Genomic DNA, 12,536 nt, shown 5'->3' on the forward strand with positions numbered 1-12,536 from the left:
TCCTGGAATAGGTGAGATAGAGGGGGTGTGGTGCTGGGACAGGTGTGGAGAGCCAAGGGTGGATTCCTGGTATCCACAACTGCTGGGTGGAGTGGTTCAGTGATGGCCAAGGCTGAGTGCTTGGCCTTGAGGGTGGGGACTTGAGTGAAGAGGAGCAGAGGGGCTGAAGGAAATGCCTGTGGAACCGCCCAGACACAGAGCCTTCCCTACCATGTCTATGGATGTCCTTCCCCATCATTCCCAGCTGAATGTGTTCAGGGAAAGTGCTATCATCAAATTTCTTTTCTCCACATGAAGGAGCCAAAACACAGATAACAATGAATAGAAAAAAAACAAAACAGGTTTAAGGGTCCATGTGGTAATACAACACGGGGCGTCACAAAAGCAGGTTTACAGTTGTTTGTATAGAAATACAATAATTAATAAATAATACAACAATAAACTGTGTTTCCAGTACTCACAACTGTAAACCCACTTTTGCCCCACCTGTATTTGCACTTGTATAACTCTGATATTATGTCATACGACCCTGCAACCAGACCCCTTGTGATTCCTGATGTCCCCGGAAATGACTCCCTCTGACACCCAGCTAATGCCTCTGCTCTTTGAAGACCCTCAGTAGGACCCGCATAACTGCCCCACAGACCTCGCACTCAGCTCTACTGCCGCTGCTCCACTTTCTTGTCATTGGTGTTCAGGATCAACTCTGAAGCCAAAACAACCTTAAAAACTTTCCTTTTGTAAGCTTTAGTATCTATGGCTCACGCCCTCTCTAGGGCAGTGGGGACGAGGGTAAATAGTTTTGGATTCAAAGACTGTCCTCTCCCATTGATGTCAGGTCATAGCCTCTGGAGGTGGTGCTGTCAACAAACTGCTGTAAGTACGGGCAACTGAAGAGAACCTGAGAAGCCACTTGCTTATTTTCAGCTCTTCTTCTACCACGCTCTCTGCATACACCTACTTCCAGGCCTCCGGTGACCCAACATTTCTTGGTACTCCTTCTAGGCTTGCAGTGTATGATTATGTAGGTTGTTCACTGCACATGAGCCCTATTTCTTTTTTGTTGACAGTATTAGAGATGTCCCCTAATAGCCCCCTCTGCCCACCCTCTACCCCCGCCTTAGGCCTTCACTACACTATTTAAAAAATATTTATTGTTGAAATTATTACATATGTCCCCCCTTTTCCCCCATTGACCCCTTCTAGCCCACCATCAGCCCCTGCCCCAGGCCTTCACCATCCTGTTGTCTATGGCAGGGGTGGCAAACTTTTTGACTCGAGGGCCACAATGGGTTCTTAAACTGGACCGGAGGGCCAGAACAAAAGCATGGATGGAGTGTTTGTGTGAACTAATATAAATTCAAAGTAAACATCATTACATAAAAGGGTACGGTCTTTTTTATTTTTTATTTTTATTCATTTCAAACGGGCAGGATCCGGCCCACGGGCCGTAGTTTGCCCACGGCTGGTCTATGGGTTATGCATATATGCATACAAGTTCTTTGGTTCATCTCTTCCCCCTTTTGGCCCCCACCCCCCACCCCCACCTTCCCTCTGAGATTCCACAGTCTGTTCCATGCTTCTATGTCTCTGGATCTATTTTGTTCATTAGATTCCACGTATGAGTGAGATCATGTGATACTTGTCTTTCTCTGACTGGGTTATTTCACTTAGCATAATACTTTCCAGGTCCATCTATAGTGTCTCAAAGGGTAAGAGATCCTTCCTTTTTAACAGCTGCATAGTATACCATTGTGTAAACGTACCACAGCTTTTTAATTTTTAAAATATATATATTTTTATTGATTTCAGAGAGGAAGAGAGAGGGAGAGACAGAAACATCAATGATGAGAGAGAACCATTGATCAGCTGCCTCCCGCATGCCCCCCACTGGAGATTGAGCCCACAACCCAGGCATGTGCCCTGACTGGGAATTAAATCTCAACCTCCTAGTTCATAGGTCTATACTCAGTCATGCCAGCCAGGCTGTACCACAGCCTTTTTATCCATTCATCTACTGGCGGGCACTTGGGCTGTTTCCAAATCTTAGCTATTGTAAATAACATTGCTATGAACATAGAGGTACATATATTCTTTCTGATTAGTTTTTTGGAGGTTTTAGGGTATATTCCCAGAAGTGGGTTCACTGGGTCAAATGGCAGTTCCATTTTTAACTTTTTGAGGAAACTCCATATTGTTTTCCATAGTGGCTGCACCAGTCTGCATTTCCACCAACAGTGTACTAGGGTTCCTTTTTCTCCACATCCTTGCCAGCACTTGTTTATTTATTGACTAGGGGCCCAGTGCACGAATTCGTGCACCTTGAAAGGAACTGTGGGCCTTGAGGCTGCAGTGGGCACAGGGGCAGCTCTCGGCCCATCCTCTGCACCCCCACCTGGCCCCTCCCTCTGTGGCCCCCTGTCTGCTGGCAGCGCCGCCCCCCCCCCCCAGGCCCATTTCTGATGATGAGGGACTTTGAGCATTTTTTTATACGTCTATCGGCCACTGCTTGCAGCTGCTGACAGCATGGAGCAATTGGGGCCAGCGCCAGCAGCAGGTGCAAGCAGTGGCTGCTGCCCTGACTGCCCCTCAGGAGCAGGGGGAGGTGGAGAAGCCCTCAGGGGCGATCAGGGCCAGTAGCCGCTACTTGCACCCGCTGACGGCACCAAGTGATTGGGCATTGGGTGGCAGCAGGTGTGAGCGCCAGGTGAGACCCAGTGCGCATGGGAACAAAGACTTCTCAGTAACCACCAGAGGCTCACCCCGATGACTGTGACTGGTGCCCTGCCTTGGTCTGGCACCTCCGCTCACCTGCTCCACCATCCCGCTGTTGCTGCCGCCTGCCATGTTCCATGTGCGCCCCCTGGTGATCAGCGCACATCATAGGGACCGGTTGTTCTGCTGTTCCGTCTATTTGCATATTAGCCTTTTATTATATAGGATAGGATGGTAACCACTCTGACAGGTGTGAGGTGATATCTCATTGTGGTTTTAATTTGCATTTCTGATGATTAGTGACTTAGAGCATTTTTTCATACGTCTATTGTCCATGTTTATGTCCTCTTTGGAGAGTTGTCTATTTAGGTCCTTTCCCCATTTTTAAATTGGACTTAATTGTTGAGTAGTATGAATTCCTTATGTATTTGGATATTAACCCCTTATCGGATGTATCATTGGCAAATATGTTCTCCCATACAGTGGGTTCTCTTTTCATTTTGATGGTGGTTTCTTTTGCTGTGCAGAAGCTTTTTAGTTTGACGTAGTCCCATTTGTTTAATTTTTCCTATTTCTCTTGTGCTTGGAGATGTATCAGTGAAAATTCTGCTACATGAGATGTCTGAGTTTTTTTACTGCCTATGTTTTCTTCTAGGATTTTTATGGTTTCACAACTTACATTTTGAACTTATTCTTGTGTATGGTGTAAGTTGGTGGTCTAGTTTCATCTTTTTGCATGTGCCTGTCCAGTTTTCCCAAAACCATTTGTTGGAAAGACTGTCTTTATGCCATTGTTTTTGCTTTCCTTGTCAAATATTGACAGCAATGGTGTGGGTCGATTTCTGGGGTCTCTGTTCTGTTCCATTGGTCTATATGCCTGTTCTTATGCCAGTAACAGGCTGTTTTGATTACAATGGCTTTGTAGTATAGTTTGATATCCAGATTTGTGATCCCTCCAACTTTGTTCTTCTTTTACAAGATTGCTGTGGCAGTTTGGGGTCTTTGTTTGTTTGTTTGAAGCCCTATTTCTTAAGGCACATGATTCACATCATAGACACAGTAGATATGTAGATTTATTATGACAATTTTCAAGAATGTGGCAATAAATTGTCTTGAGGAAGGGACTAGGGCATATGAGTTAACCCAGTCCAGGCTTTCTGAATGCATTGTGCTCTGTATCTTTAAAGGTGTTGGAACCCTCTAGCCCCGTGGTCGGCAAACTGCTGCTTGCGAGCCACATGCGGCTCTTTGGCCCCTTGAGTGTGGCTCTTCCTAAGCCTTAGGAGTACCCTAATGAAGTTAATAACAATGTACCTACCTATATAGTTTAAGTTTAAAAAATTTGGCTCTCAAAAGAAATTTCAATCGTTGTACTGTTGATATTTGGCTCTGTTGACTAATGAGTTTGCCGACCACTGCCCTAGCCTGTCTGGTCCCCTTGGTCCCTCACCATTTAAAGTCCAGTAAAGACACCACCTCCTTGGTGAGGCCTTCTCCACCAGGTGTAGCATGTTCCCTTGAGCCCCACCTCACAAAAGATGTTGTCTATCTGTCTCCACATCTGGCTGAACCATCATATTCACCTTGCAATCTGCCCCCCCCCCCACCCCCCACCTGCTGCAGCATAACATTTAGTATTTGTTGAAGAAAGAATATTGAAACTGCAAGGCTAACTTATCTCATTAAAAGCTTAGGTTTGAGAAATACTCATCCGAATAACCATCTCTAGTATGCCGTTTAGTCTTTGAGCTTTTATCCTCGGATCAGGCTAACCCATTGGAGCCACGTGCCCAGAGAGTGCACTTCCCCAGGCCCTGAATTGTTTGACTACGGTTTGGCTCATGCCTTGACTGGTGTTGAGGGGCAGTGTAAGAAACAGCCATGTAATATTTGTGTTTGTGGCATGGCTAAGAGGACATTATTACATCTCATAGGTTTGCTTCCTGAGGTCCATGAAAAATAAGCCCTGTGATCTCTATGCTAGGAACATTTTGCTGTTTTTGAGTATGGCAATGTTTTTTACTTTGCAAAGTGAGTTGTTTGGTTACTGGGAAGCTAAGATGTGCACTTAACTGCAATGCTGTGAACTAACTTTCCCCCATCTTCCCTGGATTGTGATTTATCTAAATAATCTCTCTGTATTGTGATGATCATATTTTGGGAATGAGACAGATGGCAACACTTGCCCTGGGCACACAGCCATCACGTGCAGAATTGGGTCTGGAACCCATGTGCTCTGACCTTATCAGGCAGAGACTAAAAGAAACCAAGTGGAAAGGAAGTGAATGCTTCTAGATCAACCTCTGGGATTTCCCAGGGACGGCGCAGAACTGCCAAAGACATCTCTATCCCTCACTTGAGGCCCCAAGGGGGCCCTGGAGTCTCTAGGAAGACGGAGGTGAACAGAGCACTTAAGACTATCAAACTGTTGGGCCATTAGGTCAGGGGCCCTGGGCAGGCCTCTCATCATTGCACAACCTCAGTGTCTCTTTAGTGCCTACCTAGCACATGGTGGGCATGCAACAAACAGCTGTTACTGAATGAGCCCCACGGGGGCTTGGCTATTTCCAGGGCTAGCATGTTCTACCCTTCCCTACATTAGGTCTGGAAGTCAGGACATTGTGTTCTAGACGTCAGGGCTGGTGTGGCCAGGACAAATAATAATCATTGCCTATAAGATGCAGTTAGTTGGTTGCCAGAGGGAAGGGGGTGGGAGGAGAAGGCAGCCCCAATAAATGGTGACAGGAGAAGATGTGACTTTGGGTGGTGGGCACATGGTGCAATATACAGATCTTGTAACAGACACATACACCTGAAACCTATATCATGTTGACCAATGTCACCCCAATAAATTTAATATAAAAAAAGGTGAAGTTAGGGCCAACCATGTCCTTTCCAGATCCCTCTTGTTCTGAGGGAAGTATTTTCAGATAACTTTAACCCTGGGACAAGAGGGGTAAATCCTGTACTGCAAGCATGTCAAACTCAAAGGCTAACAGGGCCAAATAAACAAGGTTTAAGTTTCTGTGGGCTGCAAAAAACCCAAAAGCTTCAATTTTCATAGAAATGTAGGTTTATTTTGATAGAGACATGCTGAATACAAGGGCTGAAATAAATGAGTAATCGTTAACATAAAATAATAGAACATTTTAATAAAAATTAATATTTTGTCTTGAACATTAACTTACCAGACACTGAATAACTGCACAAATTAATAAGCGTAACGAAAATAAACCTATTTTTCTTGCTCTCCGAAAGTGAAATATTTCATGTTGTGCACACCAAACAAGTCAGTGCAAGAGTAATGACGCGGCAATCGGCTGCTAAAATATTTGCTGCTGGTATTAGTGGAGAGAAATGGTGCGCCTGCATGTAAGGGAAATGAATGCAACACGATTATAGTGATCAGTAGTTAGTGAATGTTGTAATTCGTTATTAATAATTTGTATAACAGGATATTGTAAAGGTTAACCAGTTAACTGCCACACGTCCAAAACGGGACGATATTGGAATTTCTTCCACATGCGCTGGAATATTTATGAAGTTGTTACCATAATTTTCTTTACAAACTCAGAGACGTCACTAACAAGTCTAATTTTAAAATTGGGTGACCAGAGTTGATATGCAAGGTTTGCGGCTGCAGATGCACGTGGTGTGTGTGGGGAAGATTATGAAATTATTATAAAAACGTTTCTTACGTACTGTTATATTGGCTGGGCTGCAAAATACTAGTTGTGGGCCACATGCGGCCCGCGGGCTGAGTTTGACATGCTTTCCGTACTGTGTCCTTGGTGCTGGAGAAGATTCCCCAGGAGGGTGGTGGGCGCGGGAGAACCAGCCTGTCCCCAGCTACATGCAGTCTCGGTGGGTAGGGAGGTGGGGGCGCGGGGAGGTAGGGACCTGAAGGACCTCACCACCCCTTCTCTCTTGCAGCTCTGTCGAAGATGCACTGGACACCGGAACACGCCCAGCCTCTCAACCAGTGGCCAGAGCAGCACCTGGACGTCTCCTCCACCACCCCGTCGCCAGCCCACAAGTTGGAGCTGCCCCCCGGGGGTCGCCAGCGCTGCCACTACGCTTGGGCGCACGACGACATCTCCGCCCTCACGGCCTCCAACCTCCTCAAGCGCTACGCCGAGAAGTACTCGGGGGTCCTGGACTCGCCCTACGAGCGCCCCACCCTGGGCGGCTTCGGCGATGCCTTTCTCAACGGCGCCAAGGGGGACCCCGAGCCCTGGCCAGGGCCAGAGCCACACTACCCCTTGGCCTCGCTCCACGAAGGCCTCCCGGGAACCAAGTCGGGCAGCGGGGGCGGCTCCGGGGGCCTCGGGGGCTCCCCGGTTTTAGCCGGGAACCTGCCTGAGCCCCTCTACGCCGGCAATGCGTGCGGGGGCCCGCCCGCGGCGCAAGAGTACGCGGCCGGCTACGGCGGGGGGTACCTGGCCCCGGGCTACTGCGCGCAGACGGGGACCGCGCTGCCCCCGCCGCCCCCCGCCGCGCTGCTGCAGCCCCCGCCTCCGCCCGGCTACGGCCCCTCGGCGCCTCTGTACAACTACCCCGCGGGGGGCTACGCCGCGCAGCCGGGCTACGGGGCTCTGCCGCCGCCCCCGGCCCCGCCGCCCACCCCCTACCTGCCCTCGGGCCTGGCGGCGCCCACGCCCCTGCCCGCGCCCGCCCCGGCCCGGCCCGCGCCCGCCTCCTACGGCTTCCAGGCCGCCGCTCCGGGGGCGGAGGCCGGGGTGTCGCTGAAGCGCAAGGCCGCGGACGAGGGCGCGGAGGGCCGCTACCGCAAGTACGTCTACGAGCCCACCAAGGCCCCGGCGGCCGACGGCGCCGCCTACCCCGCCGCGGACAACGGCGACGGTCGAGGCCACGGGTTCCGGGCGAAGCCGCCGGGGGCGGCGGAGGAGGCGTCGGGCAAGTACGCCGGCGGCGTCCCCCTCAAGGTCCTGGGCTCCCCGGGCTACGGCCCGCCACTCGAGTCCTTTGACAAGTTCCCGGAGCGCGCGCCGGCCCCGGCTTCCCGGGGGGCCTTTGCCTTGCCGTCGGAGGAGCCCCCCAAAGCGGTGGACCCGGGCGCCCTGGAGCTGGTGACGAGCAAGATGCTGGACTGCGGGCCCCCGGTGCAGTGGGCAGACGTGGCGGGCCAGGGCCCGCTCAAGGCGGCGCTGGAGGAGGAGCTGGTGTGGCCCCTGCTGCGGCCGCCCGCCTACCCCGGCAGCCCGCGCCCGCCGCGGACCGTGCTGCTCTTCGGGCCGCGGGGCGCGGGCAAGGCGCTGCTGGGGCGCTGTCTGGCCACGCAGCTCGGAGCCTCGCTGCTGCGCCTGCGCGCAGCCTCGCTGGCCGCGCCCGGGGCCGCCGAGGGCGCGCGCCTCCTCCAGGCGGCCTTCGCGGCTGCGCGCTGCCGCCCGCCCGCGGTGCTGCTCATCAGCGAGCTGGACGCGCTGCTGCCGACCCGGGAGGACGGCGCGGCCGCCGCGGGCTCGCTGCTCGCGCCGCTCCTGGCTTGCCTGGACGGCGGCTGCGGCGCGGGGGCCGACGGCGTGCTGGTCGTGGGCACCACCTCGCGGCCCGCCGCTCTGGACGAGGCCACCCGCCGGCGTTTTGTTCTCCGCTTTTACGTGGCGCTGCCGGATGGTACGGCCCGCGGACAGATCCTGCAGCGGGCGCTGGCCCAGCAGGGCTGCGTGCTGAGCGATCGGGAGCTGGCGGCCCTGGTGCAGGGCACGCAGGGCTTCTCCGGGGGCGAGCTGGGGCAGCTGTGCCAGCAGGCGGCGGCCGGGGCGGGCCTCCCGGGGCTGCAGCGCCCCCTCTCCTACAAGGACTTGGAGGCGGCACTGGCCAAGGTGGGCCCCCGGGCCACCCCCAAGGACCTGGACTCGTATGTGGAGTGGGACAAAATGTACGGCTTCGGACACTGACGGCGCGAGGGGGAGGCGCGGGAGCCGCCACCCCTCCCTCCCCGGTCCTGGGAGGGATGTCTGTAACCCACCTGGCTGGGAGGGTGCCGTGATGAATGTGGGGAGGGAGGAAAGGGGGCTGTTGGTGGAGTTTTGTTTTTGTTTTTTTCCGTGGGAAGGAAAATGCTTCTGCTAGGCAGATAGATGCCATATGCGCTGTGTACTCAGGTTTTTTCTATTTATTGTGGACGGGAAGCTCGCCATCTCCGCTCCTCAGACGGGCAAGTCTGCCTGGGGGGCCCAAGGAACTCCTGCGCTCTCACCACAATTCTTGTGTCTCCTCGCTATCTGGATGCCTCCCTCCTCCTCTCCCCACTCTCCCCTCTTTGCTTTCGCTTAGTTTTCTCTCTCTGCCTTATGGGCACCACTCCTCCAACCCGCCCCTCCCATCCTGGCCCAGTTTCTCGTTTGCTCCTCCCTCCCCTCTCTCCATCTATCACCCTCTGCTCTGTCTCCATCCCTTGCTCTCTAGCTTCGGTGCCTCTTGGTCCTTCTCCCTGCCTTCTGTCCCTCTCATTCAAAGACTGCAGTGCCCCTTTGCAGGAGATCTGGAGGTCCGGCAGCCGAGGAGGAGGAGGAGGGGATAGGGAGTTCCCTCCCACCCCATTACCCAGCTGAAACCTGGGTCTGGGGGGAGGTGTCAAGCAAAAACCACCCAAAGAAGGGTTTGTTGATGTTGTTTGTTTTTGAGGGGGGAATCCCAGGAATGTAGCTTGTTTAATATTTAGGCCTCTTATTTTTGTAAGATGTGTAGAACTTGCTGTTTTTCTTTTTATTTTGACAACTCAGGAAGAAACTGACCTCAGAAAGAATGTTAGACGTTGGCTACTCTCCTGTGTGATCCCACCACCCACCCTACCCCCTCAGGGGAGCACATTCTCCCGGAAGACTTGGAAAGTGAGACTTGTGGGGCAGGGCGGAGGAGGGCCCAGGGCTACACTTAGACCCCTGCTCTTCCTGGGACGGATGGAAGCAGAATGTATTTGTAGGCTTCCTCCCAGTCCAAGGTTGTAGGCAGGGGTGTTGGGGAGCGTGTTGTGGGGTTTGAGAGCAGGTGAGTCTGGCCCCCTTTCTGCTACTCTTCCAACTGGGTCCCATTCTCAGCTTAGTATTTTCTGTGAAGGGTTAACCAGACTTGGGTTGTCCTCGCCCACTTCCTGCCCCAGACCCAGAGTAGCCTGAGAGGCCCAAATGGGAAGGTGACAGGCAGAAAGTCCTCAGAGAGGTCAGCCCACCTGGCCACTGACCAGGCAGAGGTCTCCTATAATCCAGGCTAAGGGGATTGCCTCTGGAGGGAAAGACAGTTTGGCCACAAGGCTGGTTGGGCACAAAATTGACTACAGACTCAACCTTCCCTGTCCGCTAGGAGGCTCTGATGAGCAGTGAGCAGGAGAGGTTCTGTGGGGAATATTCCTTTCTCACTCTCCTAGGGTCCGAGGTCTTGGCAGGCAGTGTGAGGGGGGCAGGCTGTTTTATGCTAACATTGGGGGTTTATTCTCAGTCACATCCACACTTTCCACCGGAAGCCCAGGCTTGGGCTCTCTTCTGAGAACCGTATTCCTCCTCTTCCTACCAACTTCCCTTGATGGGGCTTCAGCCGCTTGCCACTCGGGAGCTCATTTCACAACTCTGACGTTTGGTCCAAAGTTTTGGGGGGGAGGAACAGACCCTCACCCCTAACTTCTTTTCTCTCCCACCCCAGCCTCCCTCCCTGTACCTGCCTGCCCTTACAGCTGCTACAGTCTCTGCACCGCCTCCTACTTCCAGCTGGACGGGTGTGCAGGGAGAGCATTCGGGTGCCAAGGTGCTGAGGGCTGCCAGGAAAGCTGCTCTGTGTTCCCCCTCTTCACCCCTGGTCTCTTGCTGGCCTTCCTCTCCTTGGAGCTGGCTGTTTGCAGGACTGCTGCCTCAGAAGCAGTGGGGTGGGCTGCAGGGTCTTGGCTGTGAAAGGCCCTTAGAGGGAGCCAGGAGTGAGGAGGTTCTCTCAGGTGTGTATGTATATGGGGGGAGGGCTTCAGGGAAGTGGGGTTGGGATCCCTTCCCTTCAAGAGGCAGGCGGCTCTGGGGGTTGGGGGGCCTCACTGATTGAGACCCACCGCCTCTTCTACTGGCCTTGGGGAACTTTGCACAAGGAGAATCCCCTAGTCTACTAGCACCTACCTCATGGGCACTGGGTTGGGTGGGGGAAGGCAGGTCCGGCTCTGGCAATGTTGGGGGGGCATACCAAAGAATCCAGGGGCAGGGGTTGGGGGAGGGCAGACACAGCAAGCTGGCCCTCTCCTTCCTCCACCCAGCTTGGGGTCGGGGTCCTCTCCTCCAGCTTAACCATTTCTACCTCATTTTGCTGTGTGTTGTACATGGACGTATTTATCCTGTCTGAAGATGCTCTGCAGTTGTGGTCTGTCTACCTCAGAAGAGACTGTATTTTAAAAGAAAGTATTACACAGTATTAAAACGATGACATGTGGTCTCCAGAGGATTTCTTGGGGGTAGCAAGATGTGGGGCGCCCTCTGGGGACTGCGTGGGCATCCAGGCCCGTCAGTGCCCTTGGTGTGGTGCTGTGGGTGTTACTATTCCTTGAGCACAACATGATTGTGGAACCCCTGCTATTCAATCTGGCACGAGCAGTGCCCACCAGGCACTGGGCCCTGAGGCCACCAGGTGAGAAAGGCCATACTCTCAGGCTCCAAAAAGCCCCTGGGTAGGGAAAGCTCTCATGCAATTCTGAGCTCTCAGAGGCTCAGAATTGGGCCAGACTCATATCCCCAGAGCTCTGAAGTGTGGGGGGCCAAGAAAGGCTTCCATGTTTGTTGAATGAGTGAATGAAGGAATAAATGAGTGCGTGGAGGGAAAGTGGGCAGAGGGCAGAGCTAGCTGAATTCTAGTCTTAAGGTCCCAAGGCCCTTTATCCGCCACCATTTGTCAATCCCCAAACTATCTTCGACAAAACTCAGCATAAACCCGGAGACTGATAAAACTAGGAGGGAGCATGTTGCTGACAAAACTGTGGAGATACCCGTGAGGTTTGGATTCACAGCTTCCTTGACAAATGCTCTAAAATTGCTGAAAATGCACCAGAGTCCAAGGGGAGTAGTGCCCCCAGGGCTCAGTGCTTGGTATATACACCAGGCTTTCAGGAGACAAAGCAAATGGTTCTCCCCACTGAGAGAAACATCTGGGGGTGTGCCTGGGCATGAGGGCTCCGGGGCATTGCCCCAGGGTTCAGTGACCCCAACTCTCTCCGGCCTTGGATGTCCAGACCCTCCTTGTACTCTAGTTGGTTTATTATACACCTGCTGTATGCATGGCACTGAGGATATAGAAATGATTAAGCACAACCACGGTTCTGAAGAGCCCACAGTATAGGGTAGGGAAAGCTGAAAAATGGATCCTTTGAAAACACAGCTGCATAGAGCTGCTTGAGGAGGGGCCATATCAGAATTTTTATTCTCACATCTGGCACAGTATTTGGTACATGGAAGACAATGAATAAATCCTTGAATTAATTAATTTGCAGATAAGTGTCTTGATGTAGGATGCACAGTTATCTCAAGAATGCCTGGGCCCTAGCCAGTTTGTCTCTGGTTAGAAAGTCAGCCCACACACTGAAGGGTCTCAGGTTCAATTCTGGTCAAGGGTATGTCCCTCGGTTGAAGGCCTGATCCCTGGCCCCACTAGGGATGTGTGTGGGAGGCGACCAACCGATGTGTCTTTGTCACATTGATGTTTCTCTGTCTCTCTCCTCCTTCCCACTCTCAGAAAACAATGGAAAAAATATCCTCTGGCGAGGATTAACAAAACAAACAAAAAAGATGCCCAGAAAAGACCCTGACTCACAATGGTGGTGGTGTGGTGTCGGA

At 52.7% G+C, this 12,536-nt stretch overlaps 1 protein-coding gene across 1 annotated transcript in view; it reads left to right on the plus strand.

Moving 5' to 3' along the window:
- The window catches only part of FIGNL2 (fidgetin like 2), a 24,494-nt gene extending 13,654 nt beyond the window's left edge, over positions 1-10,840 (plus strand). Inside the window, exon 2 of the mRNA XM_070407763.1 lies at positions 6,649-10,840. Within this exon, the coding sequence (XP_070263864.1) occupies positions 6,660-8,636 (1,977 nt within the window). The 5' untranslated portion in view covers positions 6,649-6,659 and the 3' untranslated portion in view covers positions 8,637-10,840. The remainder of the gene's footprint in view (positions 1-6,648) is intronic.
- Positions 10,841-12,536: the final 1,696 nt, after the last annotated feature.

The sequence above is a fragment of the Myotis yumanensis genome, unplaced genomic scaffold (genome assembly GCF_028538775.1).
Source record: "Myotis yumanensis isolate MYYU_CA2020_CCGP unplaced genomic scaffold, mMyoYum1.0.hap1 SCAF_3, whole genome shotgun sequence".
Classification (NCBI taxonomy): domain Eukaryota; kingdom Metazoa; phylum Chordata; class Mammalia; order Chiroptera; family Vespertilionidae; genus Myotis; species Myotis yumanensis.